This window comes from Phlebotomus papatasi, unplaced genomic scaffold (genome assembly GCF_024763615.1).
Source record: "Phlebotomus papatasi isolate M1 unplaced genomic scaffold, Ppap_2.1 HiC_scaffold_54, whole genome shotgun sequence".
NCBI classification, from domain to species: Eukaryota; Metazoa; Arthropoda; class Insecta; order Diptera; family Psychodidae; genus Phlebotomus; species Phlebotomus papatasi.
The window spans coordinates 75,205-95,730 of record NW_026604737.1 but is presented as its reverse complement, the minus strand read 5'-3'; the positions used below and the strand labels follow the sequence as shown (position 1 = coordinate 95,730).

Below are 20,526 nucleotides of genomic sequence, written 5' to 3'. Positions count from 1 at the left end.
AGCCATCGAAAAAGGTAATGAAGAATTGGGTGATTCTCAAAGGGGAGGATAATATACGAACAAAAAATCCAAAACACAATAGAGAAACACGATATTTGGTTTATCCCAGAAACAAGACTAAGAAAAATTCTACTCAAAAATTCTTTTCATTCTTCATTTTTTTTTGTTCAGCGTGTTGGTTGTTTAAAAATACATAGAAAGAATATTCAGAGAATATTTCGGAACAGCAATGAAGAATGATAAAGCCTCAAATAAATGTATATTAAAAGGACATTAAACCTTGTGATATTACTTATGAAGTTTTAATTGTCTGACAAAATATTATTGATTTTATAGTGTTTTCAAGAGACTCATCATCATTGAAGTCAGTAATTACAAGCACATTGACGAAATCTTTGGTACATCAGTTTACTGAAGATGATTGAATTGACTACAAATTTCCGAATATTTATATTAAAGATATTAATTTATTAAAAGAATGAACTTAATATTTTCTTACTTTAAAAAATATACTAAAGATGATTACGTTAAAATATTTTCATATATGAGAGATTTTCATCAAAATGGAGCATTTTGAAGTAAATCAGTTTCACACGTCACGTACAAAATAGCATCAGAAATCAAATAGAAATCAAAAATATCAAAATACAAATTTTGTGTCAAATTTCCAAAAATTTCACACACTACTGTAAGAAAAATTCTAACACTAAAAGAAGTAAAAAGTTTTCGTTAATACCTGGCATGTTGAAGCAAATTGTTTACGCTTTGTGTACACTGAGAAAAATCCGAAAAAGTTAAAATAACATTCCGAAAATGTTAATTTTACCCTACAGTATTGATTCGAAATCGGTGTAAATATTATCCTTTTTAGGTGTATTATGGGTTAAAGTTACCCTTTTTCCATGTTGATTTTACCCTCAAAAGGTGTAAAATTAACATTAAAAAATGTTGATATATTTTTACACCCGAAAAATGTTAAAGTTATGACGAAAAAAAGTTAATCGTAGCTTATTTTTTTCTCCGTGTAGGAAAACTGTAAAAATTTCTTTGCTATCCCAAATCGCTTCACTATAGTCACAGCGGGAATTAAAAATTTAAAAAAAATTAGAAGATCGGTTTCGAAAGCCAAAGGAAAGAAATTTTTATTTTGTCCGCGGAGGTGACTGAGTGGCTCCGTTCAGTAATAACCTTTCGAAGCCAAGCCAAACCTATTCGAAAATCTACCGGAAGTCTAAAGTGCAAGTTCACGTACTCGCTACTTTAGCACTGATGGTTCTTCCCTTTCGAATTTTGCCGTAATCTTGACGTCAATCGTCAACAATGTCAACAACAGAACAGCGTGTAAACCGTGTAAACTTTGCTACAAAAAGTGAATTTTGTGTGTAGTTTTGTGGATTTTCAGGATGGCAGAACGTTTGCATTGCAATTTCATTAAAATAAATGTCCTCTCGTTCAGTTACGTTCAGTTTAAACGTTCGAACATCCAACGGATTTTTAGGTTCTTTCTGATATACCGTCGAATCAGTACAGAAAAAAAAACTCAATTGGAGAGAACTCTAAAATCGGAAAGATTATTGCAGAACGAGAGGAATATTTCCTGTTCGAAATTTGAATTTTCTTTAGTGTCAGTCTTCACTTAGTTTTGAAGAAAAACAATGTAATGACGCTTGTAATATTCTTTGTCTATTATTTTTCTTGTCTAATAGAAGATATCAATATTAACTCACTTGTTTTCCAAAATTTATGCATTATAATAGGGGGCAACTTCTGAACACGCCAGCCTTCGGTTATTGCATTGTTCTGTTTTCTTGCAAAAACAAAAATTAAATTCTATTAATTATACTAGGGGCAGACGATCTGCTCTCGAACGAGATCTTTTTCAATTCATTTAGGATTTTTTTCTAAGGAATCTAAAAAAAAATATTTAATTAGGTTTTGTTTTGGGAAGACAACAGAACAATGCAATAACCGAAGGCTGGCGTATTCGGAAGCTAACTACCCTGATTACCTCATCCTAAGAATTTTAAAAAGATTTTGTTTGCTGAAGACGAATTTTTTGTTTGTTTTAGAAAACCCCCATAGTATAAACCTTTAAGGACGAGTGGGACACCGGTGTCCAAAAAACAATGGATTTAGGATTTTTTATTAAGTTTTTCCTCAAAAATGATTAATCAGGATGAAAATTAGCGAAACTTCATTTATGAGAACCAAATCAAATTAAAATGTAGAATTGTTGAGCACCTCACATTTGAAGCTCACAAAAAATAAAATATCCGTTTTGTCACATTTTACCCCAGATTCCCCTACTACCTGATGTTCTATGCCATTATCAACATTCCTTCCAAAAGCTTCAAAACTTTCCATTCTCTTCGTATTTCCGAAGAATGCCAAAAGGTGAAAAAAAGGAATTTCAAGAGAATGAACTAATAAAATAAATATTTGGGTGGTTAAATCAATCTAATTCTCTCCTTCTTCTCCATCATGACATTCTTCACCTGCGATATGTTCCCCAATTTATTTCCAACAAAAGGCGCAGATCCATCCAATAAACGCCAAAAACCCTCCAGTTAAAATTCCATTTGAGGTGAATCATCCATTTGGGTCAATTCTTCAGCCACATACCGCAAGTTTGAGGGTGAAAACAGAGGAGCAGCAAAATGGATAAATGCCACTTTGAGGAAATCACTACAAATCACTCTTCTTCCACTCTTTTATAAAAGCCCAAGGAGAGGAAATGCGCGCGCGCCAAGTCATTCTTAGCCATGTTGCACCTTTATTTTCAAACACTCACACAGTTCGTCAGGTAAGTCCATGCAAAATATCTTACTTAACACTCAAACAACAGTCACATTCACACCTTATTGGTAAACTTTGGGGAGTTTTTCTCGCCACACCACATACCCAACAGGAAAAAAAGTTAATGTGTCTTCCCAACACTTTTATTTATTTTTCCTCATAATGAAGGATTCCCCCATATGAGTGCAAAAGAGTGAGCTTTAGTGAGCTTTCCGATGGAAAAATGAGAAGACACTAATAAATAAATTTATCTAATAACCAATATTTCCCAATAATTCCATATCTCCGCACTGATGTCAGTGGATCTTACGGAATAATTCTTTAAGTAAAACACCAATCAGTCTTGGAGAATTCGCGAAATCATCAAGTCGTGGTGTTATTGCTGGAGCAAAAAGCTTTTAACGTGTTTTATTCACCGTCAAGTAAAGTTTTTACTAAGTGACTTAAATTTAAGTGAAGTGTAAAAAAGTATTTTTAAAGAAGTTTTTTATATTGCACAAAAATTAGTGGTTAATTAAAAAAATTGTGAGGAGTGGTTTCTTGTTTTTCTTCCAATTTCTTTTCAACTTCGTTTTCTATTCTTCTATTTCGTATACTAAATTTTTTTTGTTAACATTCGCCTAAGACTTGATTTTGTGGCTTAATAAGAAAATGCCAAAAATTGCTTTTTTGTATTCAAAGTGGTCCACTAGAATGAGATAAAAAAGAAGAAGCAAAGAACAAGTGTGGAATCTCTTGAAAAAAAAAAGAATAAAATATTATGTGACAATGGTGATCGTTGAAATGAAATATCACATTAACAAGTTGGAGATCATTATTTCAAGAAATGGTTTTAGAGAATGAAATAAGAAGGAGGGAAATAAAAATAAAGATATTCATATATACAATGGTAGATGAGTTGAAATGGTCCGAAATTTTGAATTATTATAAGTTTTTTTCTTCAAAATATTTTCAGTGACTTATTTAAATTAATTTGACACACTTGTTCCATATTTTTCACGGAAAGTCGTTTGATTGTGCTAAAAACCGTGTTCACTAATTTTGTGAATATCGATGATCTAGTTAAAATATCTTATTCCATATTCATCTCAAATTACGTTTTTCACAATTACAATACCCTGCACATTTTTTTTATTTATTCGGATTATTACCGAATTTAGATCATTTTTTAAAAATCATTGTTACAAATAAGAATAAATTTTTAAAATTATTTAAGGAAAAATTTTTTTCGAAGTACTAAAGATAATGTAGGATATTTTCCGTGGATTGTACTAATGTAAAGTGTTAAATAATTTATTACTTGCTAAAATAGAACAGGTCAAATTCAGAGCGTAACCAGAAACTAGAAACAAAACTGGTTAAAGCTTATTGAATCCAGCAATTCACTGCTTTTAACTAGGAATTTAACCATAGACAATGTAAATTGTCTTATACAATATATCATTTCTCTTTAATTCAAGACACATTTTCTTTTTCTAAACAGAAACACGAAATTATATTCAGGAAACACTGTCCAGGCAACATTTTATGTGGTTGTAATTGAGAACTAGTTGGACAATGGTACAATTTGGACAGGGCTTTTTTTCTTGATAAATTTAGTACTTCATTTTTATTTCTATATATTTTTAATGCTTTGGTTTTATAATTTGGTTCCTTGTGCTTAAAAACAAATTTTGTACTGTATTTATCAAAAATAAGTCATGTCCAACTTGTACCGCCGAATTGTCCAACTTGTAACACTATGTCCAACTTTTATCACTTTACCCTATGAGAAAACACTTGAGACGAACAAAGTTCTAAAAATTATGTTCATTGTTATTGGAATAGACCATAATCCTCATTAAGTTAGAATATTTCAAAAGCTTTCTGAAACTATTTTAAAGAATAGGTTCAATTTCCATATTAGTTTCTATATTGATTCTTTTCTACTGAATTTTCGTAATTAGAGATAAAAATTTCGTCAGGACATAGTTTAGTATAGGCTTATACTAAAAACACAGTCTATTACTTTGACACTGCATAAAAGTACAATAAAAAATCAAATTTGGTCAGCAAAAAAAAAAACAGAGATCTGGGGTGGAATGATAATTTTTCGACACTATCGAATCGATAGTATCGATAAATCTTTATCTGTTAGATTAAGTGAACAAGAACTTTTTACGGATTGTTGGGCCATTCATTGTGAGATTCTTAAAAGAATGAGACTGTTGAAAAAGATCTATATTAATTATAGGCAGTACAGCTATCATTTAAATTTATCAGTATCGATAGTCGATAGTAGCGAAAATAAGTTATCTTGTCACCCCTGTTTTTGTATGTTATTTTATGTCTTGTATATAAATTCTTTATAAGTAAAAAATTATGATTTTTCACAAATAAATATTTTTTTTATATGCGAAAAAATTTCTTAAGTTGTTTGAAAATTCTTTTAAAATGTTTCTCATAAAACAAGCTTATTTAAAAGCGTGCCAAGCATCCATTTAATAACCCTCTTATACAGTAAATAATTCACTCAAGATTTGCCGTAATTAATTATAAACAACAAGTGATTAAATGATCGTGATTATCAATAAAATTGTGTCACATTAAATTGTTAATTTGTTATAATTTGAAATTACATAGGTATGTGTATCATATAGTGGAAATTCTCACTTATGCAAAGCTTTCTCAACTCTTATTTTGTAAATACGCTTAAAAATGTGGTTTAGCAAGGGTTAATTTGATTGATATTGCATTTGGAGAGTAAAAAGCGGTCTATCAGACATGTAGACGCAAAATAAAATTAAATCAAAACGAATGAACGTGCCCCCAAAAATTTCTTAACTTATCTCCTCTCTTTCATGTCTCTCTTTTCAAAAAGCAAAATAAAAAAAAAACGATCAAAAAGGCAACAGAGAAAGAATGTGAAGCATTTCAAAACACCCAAACAAGACAAATTCGAGACATTCAAGAAATCTTTCAACAAATTCCCTTCCAGATACAGAGAGTGAGATACCATTGAAATTATTCACCTCAATTGCTCCAAATTGGAAGTCCTCCAAACGCATATTGACTGCAAAAAAAATTGTCTCTGATCACATGCGAATGTGTCTTGAAAAATAATATGATAATCATTGAAGAAAAGATTGATTTGATGGAGGTAAAAAATAAATAAGTACGTGTGCAGTGCAGAGACAATTTTTTTTTTAAATATTTTTTATGAGTTTTTTTTTATGAACCGGACCACGAGAGTTGATTATTAAATCTATACACAAAATAGTCTTCTCTCACCTCTCATATACATATTGGGTCTCTTATTCGCACATTCTCTCTCTCTCACCTGACCATTTGGGAAGGTAGCAAACATTACTAAAAGTCTACACGAAGCCACCAGAGACTGCCAACACAACCAAGGCTAATGAAGCACGAACGCTTTCAGTTTCATTTCACATATCAAAGTGGAAAGGTGCAACTCGAATTACTCCAATAATTCCAATTTAACATACGAGATATCGAGAAATATTCATCTTCCCACACTTGATTGATTTCCATCGTCACGGAGTACCTTTGCAATAATTTTTTTTTCATCTAATTGATCTCTGCTTAGGTGCCGTAGCATCTGTTCAATTTTTTCCCAGTTTAATTCCTCAGGCATTTTCACATCACTAAATTATCCGGTGTAAAAATTTTGAGAAATCTCAAAAAAAAAAATTGTTTTTAAAATATACTCGGTTCAGTCACAAAGACATTAAAAATGGTGAGATTATAAATTAAGTACAATTTTATGGAAAATAAATCATTAGTTCTGGTGATTGGAAGTTAATTTGCCGTCTAAAAGAGGTGTTCAACAGTATGAATTAATAATAATAATACTGCATACCTTGTTCTGTGTCTTGTCAATTTAATAATTTAACATTTCTCTCATGTTTTATGCTCTTTTTTTATCTTTTATTTTTTTTTGTCCAATGAACAAACCAACAACTTAGTATATTTCCTACAAAATTCCACAAATCTTGCACGAAATACCACTGAAATTCTTAGTTATTCTATTGTTCTCCGACTTTCTGGGGATACCATTCTATAATATATAAAATATGAGAGAGTGATTGATAGACACAAGAATAAAAAAAATTATTTAGTTAAACCAGACCGGACTAGGAAAAAAAAACAACCACAACACACTCTGTTTCCATCTATATATGCAGAAAAAATATTTGTTAAAAGAAAAAAAAAGCATTGGTGTGAATTGTCTTAATTGTTTGTTCTATGGACATGCAGACGTGTGTCATAAATAGTGCTTCATTGCTAATTTTCAGAAAAGAAGAATCCTTATTAACACTGAGAGAAATCCGAAAAAGTTAAAATAATATTCCGGAAATGTTAATTTTACCCTGCGGTATTGATCCGAAATCGGTGTAAATATTACCCTTTTTAGGTGTATTAGGGGTTAAAGTTACCCTTTTTCATGTTAATTTTACCCTTAAAAAGGTGTAAAATTAACATTAAAAAATGTTTATATATTTTTACACATAAAAAGTGTTAAAATTATGAGGAAAAAAAGTTAATTGTACCCTCTTTTTTTCTCAGTGAAGGCATAAGTGAAGAAGGGTCTATTGCAGACCTCAAGTAGCTATCTTTCGCTGTTTTAACGAGTGTATTATGAAACTCTTTGTGTATTGTAAAAATAATTTTGTCTCTCTGTTCAGAAGAATGTTTGAAAGTGTCTTGGATAAAAGAAAAATGGTGTGTTGTACGAGATATTTGTTAAATTGTTATTATACGACGCTGCACGACTGTATCACCTTTTTCATATCTAATACTTTTTGCGACACGTGCCATTTTGATTTTCTATTGAAAAATTAAAGAAAAAATAATAGAATTTTATTGTGAAACAATAAAAGAATATAAAAAATAAAATAAAATCCCGCAGAACCAATATTTTTAGTCAGGTTCTGTGAAACCAACACCTCTCTTTTCTCTGAATAATGATCAGCAGAAACTAAGAGTGGAAATTTTGTGTTTGTGGTTTTTTTTCTGCATTAATTTTCATGCTATATTTCCCTTCTTATACCCCCTAAAACTAAATTTAATATAATAGATGAAGAAATTCTTATGTAACTAAATTAACAAAATATTATTTCCTTCTCCTCCAAAAGTCTATTCTAGTTGCAACACCATTGAAGAGTGAAAGAGATTCAAGAGATAAGTCTCTGTGTTTTGTGTGAGAGGACGAAAAATCAAGGAAACTCTCCATCGGACATTCCCTTGAACAGAAATAACGAGGGCAGTCAGTGTGTGAAAATTTTTTTTGTGCAAAATTCCCTGAGAGTGTGACTATAATATAAAAATAATTTCAACCAACAACAAAAAATGCAATTAAAAATAGCCCTCTTCTGGACATTGTGCAGTGTTCTTGTGAATTTATCCAATTGTCAGGATTTATCTTCGTCCGCCGAACGGGACACCTATGATAATCTTGAAGATGTTTCACGCGATCAACATCGATTTGTGGGATATAGAACAACAATATTCCACGAAAGTGCCACCTTTTCGAATCCCACCGAAACCGAACCGGATATCATTGATACAGAATCCACAAATACTGATACGAGTCAAAAAATTGACACAACAATCTCAGAAAATACAGATTATCCAGCATCAGAGACAGTTCTTCAGGAAGCCCTAATTACATCTAATGAGCTAACATTGAAGAATGAGACTGAAGAAGGGGAAGATTCTGAAGATTTACAGGACATCAATGGCGAAGAGAATGAATCAGTGACACATACAGCAGTTCCTACAACAGTCACAGTACCCACAACAACCAAACTAACCACCATCCATCCTTCACTCAAGGCTTTAAATCTCAGAAGGAAACAAACTAAGCAGTATAGGGTGTACAAATCTACAGGAGATGGAATTGTCAGGAGCTTTCTGGACGATCCCTACTTGAGATCTCCACTTGCAATTCTCATGGATACATCACCAGAACCCCTGAGAAAAGCTAAACTTCTCTGGAATGCAACTCTACGACCAGCATCATCAATTGATCTCGTTCTTGTTGCCTTCAACTCTTCAGGTAAAACCAAAATTATTTAAGAAGAACAAAAAAATCTCCCACGAAAAATCACACGCACGTTCAACAACAAAAGACCGAATATTTCCCCATTAGGCACTCAAATGGCCAGAATGAAAATGAAAGATGAAAAAAAAAATGTGTGTGGCAAAAAGAGGCGCAAAAGACATGAGAAATTTCATCGTCATGTTTCTTAATTGTCGACAGGTTACTCCTTGTCACTCAACTTTAATTGTTAATGTCTCACCTCTTTTTTTCCACAATCCCCACACCATTAATACACTTTTTGCAGTGCAACAAACACCTCAATTTTCTTGTCATAACGCACGGCTATTGCTTCAAATTTCATCTCCTGAGAGACATAACAATACAAAATATGCAAAGAAAAAAGAATTCTTTAATAAGACTATTGCTTTTTGTCCAATTTCACACTAATACGTCTTTAAGCCTCTCTCTCTATCACATAAATAACACCTCAAAATATGAGTCATATTGGTCTCAGCAAAAGCAAAAAAAAAAAAAACAACAACAATACTAAACAGCATGAAAAGAAAGCTCAACAAGCTATTATACCAGCAATATTGATCACTTAGCACACAACCAAGTCTCTTTTTTTTTGCTACAGTCCAATAGGAAAAACACAAAGATCCTTCTTAAAAGATCAAGATCATTTCAAGATCGAATTCTTTCTGTTCCAAAAAAAAACTATATTCAAATTGATGCTAAAAAAAAGTTTTCAATTTGTGTCTTATCTTGACTTTGTTTTAGGAATAAGTGTGACATACAGTTTCAAGAATACAAGGACAATTATGGCTGGAATCGAGAGTGTTAGGGAGTCCCATCAACCAAGATCAGAGGAGAAGGCTTTCATAGGGATTCTTCGGGCTTCAGAACTCATACCCTATGACAGTGCAATATTCCTGTCTACAGATCGAGTTCCACAGAATGCCGAATTCTCCCAAGAAGCTGCGATTGTTCTTCTCAAAAAACGAATTCGAGTGAGTTTGTGATTTCACAAGATTTTAAGATAAGTTTGCGATTGCGACTAAACTTTAAAATTTAGATTTAGATTGTTGGAATCTAATATATTGCAATTGACATTTTCATAAAAATTTAATTGTCGGTTTCTTACCGGTTTGAAGCAGTTGAGGTTTAATGGGTTGTAAAAGCCCATTCACTTGAGTCTAATCTTAAAAAAAAAAACGGTTCTAAAATGCGTGTTTTAGAAGTGATATTGAGAAAAAATAGTTTTTTTTTTATTATTGGGGAAAGAATTAAGAATTAAAGAATTAAGAATTCAATAATACTAATAATTTGACACTTTATCCGAAGAAACCACGCATTCTATCAAGCTTTTTCTAGTTAAACATTCAGATAGGAAAATTATAAAATTTCCCTAATTAAACTGTATTATTATCGTGTAAGAAATTACAAATAGACATTCAAAACACAAAAAAGTATTTAGGAAGTACAATAAGGGAGACTGGGGCAAAAAGTCACAAAACAGATATTTTATTTTTTTACAAGCTACTCGAGCGCTTCAAAAATTTCTAATTAGCGCAGGAGTTGTCCACATGTTCAAAAGTAATTCAAATGCATAATTTCTGGGGATAATGGAAAGTTTTATGATCCTATGATGTTCAGGAGAATATTTTTGTAAACGATGGAAGTCGTCCTATGCATCCTTTTAATGGATTTAAGGATATTTAGGGATTTATGAGGAAAATCTGAAATACTTCAGGGAAAATAAGGAGATAGGGATATGGTTTTTTCCAAGAAAATTTTCCTTGAGTCCTCCTCTACACATCCTTGAGTCATCCTTTGACGCCAACATCCCAGGATGTACAATTTTTCAGATAAAACAAATTTCATAAAATATTTCTAATCAATTTCTTAAAGATTTTCATCTTAATCTACCTCAGAAACTAGACGTGATAGACCATAACTTTCTTCGGAGTTATCACTCAGGAGACACCAAGGAATCCGAAAATACCGGTCATTTGAAATCATATTTTTTGCTGTTGCACAGTGAAATTATTTAGAATTAGCAAGATTTATTTCGAATATTAATTTATCTGGTTAGAACCAGTTCATCCTTGTCATCAATTACAAGACCTTTCCAACAAGAAATATACTTTTTACAGTCTTTTGAACCTTTGTCCTTGAGAAACCGGTTGAAAGAATAAATCTACGGAATTTTCGTATATCGACGAAAGGTCCATCTAGATTTAGACTAACTCTAAAACGCAAAAATGAAAAAAAAAGATCACAAAACTTTTTTTTTTTTTTTAGAAATCATCTAAATACATGGTTTTGGAGTGGAATGCTCCAACTTCTTATCAGTAACCGTTTGACTTCTAGTTCTGGAAAAACGAATAAACAGCGTTATATTATTTTTCATAAATCGTCTGATACGCGGTGATGTTGAAGGAAATGGTCCCGGGGAACGGTGAAATTTGGAAGGTGTTAAAGAGGGTTAAAAACTAGATAGATTATTGCTTTCTCGGTAGATAACCAGCAAACAAAAAATTTTATACCGTAGATGCAGGTGACTTTGCCCCCGTCCCCTGCTGTACGTGAGTTGTTTTATTAATACTAACATTTAAGGATGGCTTCACTGGCCGAACATGGTAGTTCGGATCGGTGAAGACCATCCTAATGTGATACAATTAAAAGAAAAGCTTACGAACAACGGGAGGGCAGGGTCATTCATAATCTAGAGCATCTACGGTATACGATAGGTTGAAATATTTTTGTCAGTATTTTAGTAAATTTGGTCCATTTGGTCAGTGAAACTCCAATGTAGTAAAAGCAAATAATTAAAAAGGAAATTGTACATTTTATGTAGGGGAGACTGGGGCAAAGTCACAAATCGAAAATTTCATAATTCGAAATCTTCCAATGTAAAAAAGATAGCAGCTCAATTTTTTTTCTATAGATAGCCTCCATAGACCTTCTTCAATGTCGTAAGTTTCTTAGAATTCAAACAAGGAATTTACAAAATAAAAAATATCGAAATTTTAGTCCTATTTTTGAAATATTTTCCTTGCAGAAGATAACAATTATTACCTACTTATTTTCCAAAATTGATGCACTGGTGAATATTTTCTAAATAATTTGGATTCTTTGAATACGAAACTGCTACCTATTTTACAATTTGACAAAGATTCTTTGCTCTAGAAATGTTTTTATTAAAAACGACAACTTGGGGTAAAAAGTAACAAAAGGTATAGAGCAAAAAATAACAAAAATCGAAGCAATTTCTGATGTCTCACGGCGAAAAGAAACGTCATTACCATGTCTCGCCACTTGTTGTTTGCATTGGTCAAACGATTTGCAGTCTTTTGTGTGTTTTTTTTCTAAAATAGCTTGAAAAGCGCTTTCCTCGTTTTCTCATTTTTTTCGCAGAGAAAACGGTGTTTTACAAAGGTGTAGATGAATAAATTTTCTATGAAAATATGTCCTCTTGGTATTTTTTCAAATTTACCAAAGCCCGTAACGAAGCGAATCAAAATATTATAGTACCCCATGTCTGGTACTATTTGCCCCAGCATTTTTGAGAATGGTCACAAAATTACCTTTTAGAAATTGGCTCGATAAACGTATTTCTTTACAAAATGGAGGAATATTACTTTCACAAAGTTGTAGAGCGGTAAATTTCCTATAAAACTGCGCTAATTAGAAATTTTTGAAGCGATCGAGTAGTTTGTAAAAAAATAAAATATCCGTTTTGTGACTTTTTGCCCCAGTCTCCCCTAATCATTAATAACGAAATATTCTTTAAAAAAAAAATAGAATTAAGTATTTATGAACCATCTTGGCATCTCAGGCATTAATTCAAATATATAAAAACAATTTCATTTCATATTTTACATTATTTCCTTGCAAAACAGAATATTTCACTAACAATTTCGAGCATTTTACTGTGATCAATATAATTTTTTACTACCAGAGAATGTAGTAGAAATGTTTCTGTATTTCTAACAGAAATTTCTAATGTAGGACAGCAGTGAAAATGATTCATATTGTATTATTTTACAACAGGAACAGTGAACAATGGATAAGCTTCCGTGAATTTCTTATCGTATTTTTGGTGCTTAAAAAAATAATACTCTTTTTAGGCTGGTCATCAGAACTTTTTGAACTTTTATATGACAAATTCTCTTCCAACCAACATCGTGGTAATCTTACTAGATCCTCAATTTAAGCTTCTTTTCATTTTTTTTTTTAGCTCTACCTAATTTGGTTCGGAAAGCATGGTCAGGATGACAATGAATCACCTCATACTGTAATTGGTGGAATATTGGGGGAAGTTGCCCTGAGAACGGGTGGAGAGATAATACACATCACAGATGAGGCTGTGGAACCCAATGGAAATATTGGATTGGTAAATTTTGATGGGAAAAAGATATTTGCCCTTGACATTCTGACTTGTGCCTAAAACTCTTGGTATTTCTTTTTTTCCATAAAGGTCACCCTGTTGCTGAGGAATGACCTCCAAGGATCTCATCACTTCAGCCTACCTATTGACACAACAGCCGAAACGAGTCTCCACGTGAAGATTCACGGAAAAATGGACGAAGCCACACTGGAAACACCCAATGGTGGTTAGTTTTATAAAACAATTTAAATATTAGAGAACTCACACAAAACAATTAAAATACACACATTTTTTTTTAAATTAACTATTCTGTTCTGCCATTGCAAATCAATTTACTATGTATATTGCTGAGGAGATTATTATTATTTTTTTTCTTTATAAAATAATAGTTAATATCTATTATTGTAATTATTCCTCTCTTTGTCTCTGTTTATTTTTTTTGTATATTTAACTATATCATTTTATTTTGCTTCTGTGAATTGTTTATCCTGCAATTTTCTCTCACCCAGTTCTAAACATAAACAGAATCTCTCTATATATGAATTCTCTGACATCGAGGGATAATTCCAGAGAATAAAAGAAAAATATAGAGATGAAAAGGCAATAGAAAATGAAGAATACATAATGTGGAAAGTACAAATAATTGTAGAATTGTTATGTAATAAATTTTACTCTAATTGTAAATATGAATTTGTTCTTCACTCTTTCTCTCCTTCTCTATATAATCTCTTCTATATTATCATTTCTTTTGTGGTAATTTTATGTGTAAACAAAATGTACAAAAAAAATCAACTCTTTCAGGCAAAATAAGTTGTATAAACAGAAAGAAAAAAATATCCACGGAGGCATAAACACCAAATAAATAATATGAAAGTGCTTCGGAAATATTATTGACCAACAAAACACAGAAAAATGATGAATCAACATTGACATAATCACCTGGCAAAAGGAGTCAAGTTTTTTGCCAACAACCAACCCTACTCTCTGTGGACAGACTGAGCGGACAATCTCTTGCTTAAAACAACCAAGACAGACCCTCCTTTAAGTAAAGCACCTGTGATAGTTGGAAAAATGTTGAAAACTATGTATGAAAAACCATGAAAATGTCTTTTTCCCTCTCTATCTCTTTTTTTCCTGGCTCTTTTTGTGAAAGTGTGAAACATGTATTACGAAAAGTGTTCCATTCTTCTTTGTCAACTCAAACGATTTCATCAATAAAAGTGCACTGTAAATACTCACATAAATTACTTATGGCCTCTTCTATGTCCAAATAATTTAATTTTCACTGAGAGTGAGATGCCTTTCAAATAAAGATGATGAAAAATCTATTTTTGCACAGGCCAGCTGGTTTCTCTGTTTTTGTACTTGCACTTTTCGCAGCACCTTTCTCAGTTTGTCCCACCTGATTGTCTCAATAATTTTCAATGTCACCAACTAATTAACCACTAAATTGATGGTGCTTTTGATATATTTCACTCAGGTGTTACTAACCACACGCTCACACTATCAATTAATAGGAAATTGGTGCGAAATTTTACACAAAATTCATTTTCTGCAAAATCCATAAACAAAAATCCAACCACTTTTGACGTCTCTTCTGATGACGCATGCGCATGTCACCACTAGGCCTATTCCAATAGCCCTCGAGGGGTATCTCATTTTACAAATTTAAAGATCCTGTATTTATACACATGGTATACATACTTTAAGATAAAACTTCTGCTTTTTTTGGAAATTGAATAATTTTTAAATAAACCCCGGGTTGGAAAATCAGAACATGCTCCCAATGGGATTTTCTTTATTAAAACTTATCAATGAATCATATATGAATAGAATTTTAATTTATCTGACGATGTTATCACATTTACCAATTAAAACTTTAATAAGATTCATATTAATTTGTTGCTGGTGAGCGTCCAAATATGTGATATGTATCTTGAATCGCTTAATGTTGAGAACTTGATGTATATTTATTCACAGAAAGTTCAATTTGGTCCGCAATAGTCAATCAATTATTTGAATTGATAATTCATTACAGTAGAACCGCGCTATAAACCACCGCTCTAGTAGTCCACAATTTATCGACTGCTGATTTCTAAAAACTGATTTTAAGTTAGGTTATGTTTTTTGGTACGCAACATGCAATGTTTTTATAATTATTTTAATATTTTTGGCAAACTTTATTGAGTAGTTGTGATAATTGTGATCCATAATGAAGAGAGCGAGGACAAATACCACAATCGCAAAGAAAATGGAAGCCGTCGAGCAATTTCAATAATAAAAGTCGTTGATAATAATAAAAAATGACATGGACTATAGTGCGACCCAAGTGTGAAATCTGGAACCAAATATGGACTATAGCGAGGCTCTACTGTACGCGATTATCATATTATTTTTTTAATGTGAAACATATTTAAGCTTTAGGCCAATTTTAAGTCAATTTAGATTATTGAATATTATTGATCATAATTTATTCATAGTTGCAGCGGTTGCGTAATTTATATCAGAAAGCTTTATGGCCTCTACACACTAGAGATATTTATGTCCGTATTGAAGAGTTTTTCTACACAAGCATAGTGATTTTACTTCAATATAGATATAAATTTCTCTAGTGTGTAGAGGTCATTAGACAGACATTGTTGGTTGTATCGACCGTTGCCGTATCTGTATTTCCTTTGTGTTAACATTTCACGCAAGAGGCGACGTCTGTACTGGAACTTACACCAAATGCAGATACAAAACAAATACAGATATGATATGGATCAATGACACCGACGACCCCGACGACCCCGACGACACGTGCTTTGAATTTTACTAAAATTGTGGCATTAAAATTGGACTATTTGGAATAGCTGTTAATGCTATTCTCCTAATGGCAAATACAAAGAGAAAAATTTTGATTTTGGATAATATTTTTTTGAATGCTAGCATATGTAGGGGAAAGTATCCTAATACCTATGCTTTGCATGGTTCAAAACTAAATATTTCCTATGTTTCTGAATAGATTTTCCTCCGCAATATAATTGAAAAACAATACACTTTCGTATTGGAAAGTGTTCGGTCAGTTATACTTGATGGAAATTTAATAACACGGATTATGACCTGGATTAGAATTTATTCCTTCTATAGCTTCACACTACGTTTCGGGGATGTCTGTCCCCTTCTTGTCCCCTTGTCTTCCCTGTGGACCTGAAGAAGGGGACAAATATCCCCGAAACGTAGTGTGAAACTATAGAAGAAATAAATTCTGATCCAGGTCATAATCCGTGTCATTAAATTTCCATCAAGACACTCTCCACTAGTTTTTAAAATATGGGTGCGATAAGTCATTTTTATTGAAAAACATAGCAAAAATTTAGTCCTTATAAACCTTGGGGCCGTGCAAAGCATGGGCACTTTCCCCTAATTGTATTTTTTCTTTAAATTTTTAATTAAAGAAATTAAAAATGAAAAAAGTACACAAGAAAACATTTAAATTTTTGTGTAAATCCTAAAGTACTATCCGGGAATGGAAAAGAACTTTTTTTTGCCAAATATCCACAAGTTCAGAATCAGGATATCATCTATACGAAACACACGAAAAGTAACTCTAAAGATTGCCTCTCTGAATCTGAATCTTTGTATAGTGTGCCTTATTACAATAGAATTTTAATATAACAATAGATATCATTAAATACAGATAAAAAAATAAAAAATTGGTGCCTTCTAACTTTATTAAAAAAAAAACTATTCAAACAAGTGCGATTAATTAAAAAAAGCAAAAAAATGTAGATAGGGTAAGTGCAAGCACCAAAGTCTCAAGTTTGAAATGTAATATTTTTAATAGAAATTGATTTTTTTATTCCTTCTACTTAAGGAGTGTTGCTTACAACATTGTAGACAGTTTATCATCTTTATTTACTCTAAAATCATTCTTAATACATTTTAAAATGAACAAAAATGTAGACATAGCTATTTCGGCCACCTTCATTCTCAAAGTTCCTTGCCCTTCGGGATTTCTTCCAATATCTTTTTCACGTCATCTCGTTTGTCAAAGCTACATTTTTTGCTATTCTTTTGCATTGTATAATTTCTAGAGTACGTAAAAACTAAAAAATCATGGAAATTCGAGGAACAAAAAAGGTGGTCGAAATTGCAAGCTGGCCGGAATTTGGCACACTTACCCTAATTATTAAATTTTATAGAGAAACAATCATTAAATTTAATTCTTTCATGTGCAAATTAAAAACCCCTTCTTACTAAAACTTTGTAGATCTAATGCACTTGTTATTTATCTTTCTTTACTCTCTGGATTTCTAGACGTTCTTATAGACATCCTAAATCACAACGCAACTGTGAGAATGAATGAAATTTCTCTTCAAGATGAGGAAATTGATTTTTTGTTGAAGAATCTCACAAAGGGCCAATACGAATTGCGACTAACACCAAAGACACACGAATTATACACCGTGCTTGTAAGGCTATTCACAACTGGAGTGTCTCGGATGAAAGACAAAAATGGTGAGTTTTGGTAAATTTAAAAATATTCTAGTAACGGTTGCAGTCACATTGCCTTTTTGATATAAGAAAAATCCCATAAATTAGTTAAAAAGTTGCTTTAACACGCGATTAATAACAATTTATGAGACAGTACTCTCTATTCTTTTACTTATCTATAACACTAGGTTAGAGGTTATTGGCCACACAACGGACAGAAAGAGAGAAAAATGGGAAAGAAATTGCAGAAAATGGTTACAATGTGCAAAATTTCGCAATTTACCTTATGTACAAAATTCAACAAAAAAAAGCGCAGTAAAACTTCAAGAAAGCTAAAAAGAGTTTTATGCAATTTCACACATTCCTCAAGATAATTTCACAAAATAACTTTCTTCCACACCAAGCACTTTTTTTTTAATTCCTCAAATTTACTTCCATGTAACTCCTTCGAATGTTGAGAAAAGACTGATTTTGTAGCAAAAACACACGCGAAGATTTCTATTCAATTGACCCTCTGAGCTGGAGAGTGAGAAGGAATAAAATGGAAGTATATAGAGAAAAAAAGCCAAAAGGAAAAACGTCTGTCGTTATTATCAAAAGCCCATTCGTAAACATTTCATCAACAAAATGTATTTAAGTTTTGATAGAGAAACACTGTTTTAGATTTTATTTCAGCTCCCTTATGATGAAATTGCTTGGTTCAAAAACGGGGTGATTCAGATTATATAGAGTTAATTGAATATAACACCATTATTTACACTTAGACTGGAATGATCTAATTTCCCAAGACAAAGAGCAAAATAAAAGTAGACCAAAAATGCACAATGCTTAAGGACTTTGGTCAGAGGCATGTCATGATTATTGAGGAATATTACGTCGAAACACTTCCTCTGTGATTCATATTCTTTCATCAAAATTTCATCACAGACTTAAAATAGATTAAAAGAAAAGAAAAATCAAAGATTTGTATAATTTGTATTTAAGAAAATTTTTTTGTGACTCGTGAATGATTCCGGGAGTGTCAATGGGAAGAAAACACACATCAATTGAACTCTCCTCAGATAAGAGATTTTTTTTGTCTCTTTACTCGCAGAATCCACTAATCTCTCCCCGCGAGCATTATCTAATGCCGTCCATGACGTTGGTAGTTTCGCGAATCTCCAACAAAGATTTACGCTACATTGAGAATGACGCTCATGAGGCAAGTGCAAACATTATTATGTAGGTCAAAAAGAACACCAAAAATTGAATCATTGACATTAACATTTGAGGCCCTTGAATCCCACAAGAAAAAAAAATTAATTATATAAAATTCATCCCGGACACTTTTTTTTGCAGTGGTCAGCAGAAGTGCTCCCATTCAGTTTCCGGACGAAATGAATGAGCCAGACTCGCTGGAGAACGATATTGAGATTGTGGATGATCAGGAGGATGCTGAGGTGGAAGTATCAATTCCCAGAGATACAAAAGTTTCGGAAAGGGTCATTGAATCTGTTATCACAATTAATATTTCACCTCAATCCAGACTGATGGCTAGTCCAGGAACTACAGCAATGGTAAGTTGGGTAACTTGGGAAAATTTGGAAGGCATGGGAGACAGAAACAGATCCTTCGTTCTTTAGGTAGAGGACGAAACTAGGAACTGATAAAATATATGCCCACCATTAATGATTTTTTCAGAAAAGATAAAACGATTAAGATAATCGATTAAGATATCGACTTCTACACGCTTTAGAGCTAATGCCCTAAACTAGACAGACTATGCCCTAGACACACTTACGACTTAAGCCGATAGACAGCCTAACGTTATTATAATCAAAATAATATTTTGTCTAAATTTCCATCAGTTTTCCATTACGCTGTTTCTCAGCATAAGCCGAGAGATAGATTAGTCAAAAACTGATGGAAATTTAATGTGATCATTATTTTTATTATAATTAAGTTAATCCGTGTCTCGGTTTAAGTCGTAAGTGTCTCTACACTGAGCAAAAAAGAGGGTGCCATTAACTTTTTTTCCTCATAACTTTAACACTTTTTAGGTGTAAAAATATATCAATATTTTTTAATGTTAATTTTACACCTTTTTAAGGATAAAATTAACATGAAAAAGAGTAACTTTAACCCCCAATACACCTAAAAAGGGTAATATTTACACCGATGTTGGATCAATACTGCAGGGTAAAAATAACATTTCCGGAATGTTATTTGAACTTTTTCGGATTTCTCTCAGTGTAGGGTATTACGGTCTAAGCCGAGAGACAGCTTAGTGGGAATAGTCCAATCATTATTTTGATTATTACGTTACGCTGCCTTTCAACTTAAGCCGTAGGTCTGTTCAGCATAAGATTAAGCCTAATGATTTCTTCTCTAATTTCTCATAAGGCAGGATTTTTGGGGATTTGATTGACTTAGGATGGAATAGTAAGGATTAGCAAAAATTCTCATTATTTAGGATTATCAGATCTTCTAATTTGTATAGAATAATTAATACAGTGGGACCTCGATAGAGTCAAGTAATTATTTCCAATCCTGTTGACTTCATTGGATTTGGTGACTCTATCGGAGTCCGAAAAAAATCAATTAAAATGTGAAATTTTGATATAAAGGGTTATTATTTTATGTTTGTACTAGATAATTGATAAATTTAACACAATAGGGGAAAATAATCTCCCTTCGATCGTTCATGCCTTCGAATAATGTGAATTTCTTTTGTTTTTCGTAAGTGATTTACACAAAATTATCACGGAATTATCAACAATTGGTGATAAGCCAACTAATATTTAATAGAAATGTGTAAGTCTCTTAGGAAAACTAACAG

At 32.1% G+C, this 20,526-nt stretch overlaps 2 protein-coding genes across 5 annotated transcripts in view; one reads left to right on the top strand and one right to left on the bottom strand.

The window, feature by feature from the left end:
* Nucleotides 1-20,526, bottom strand: part of LOC129809268 (uncharacterized) — a 48,434-nt gene that overhangs the window by 24,339 nt on the left and 3,569 nt on the right. The gene's annotated exons all lie outside the window — the stretch shown is intronic.
* LOC129809273 (uncharacterized) lies at nt 3,136-13,916 on the top strand. Of its 3 annotated transcripts, none has more exons than XM_055859101.1 (5): nt 3,136-3,264; nt 7,932-8,854; nt 9,620-9,849; nt 13,083-13,238; nt 13,323-13,916. In XM_055859101.1, exons 2-5 carry the CDS (start codon nt 8,146-8,148, stop codon nt 13,461-13,463), a joined length of 1,236 nt encoding a protein of 411 aa, XP_055715076.1. In that variant the 5' UTR covers nt 3,136-3,264; nt 7,932-8,145; the 3' UTR covers nt 13,464-13,916. The 3 variants fall into 3 exon arrangements, with proteins under 3 accessions (XP_055715076.1, XP_055715075.1, XP_055715073.1); XM_055859100.1 differs by having other exon boundaries at nt 3,136-3,321; XM_055859098.1 differs by lacking the exon at nt 3,136-3,264 and adding an exon at nt 5,883-6,532.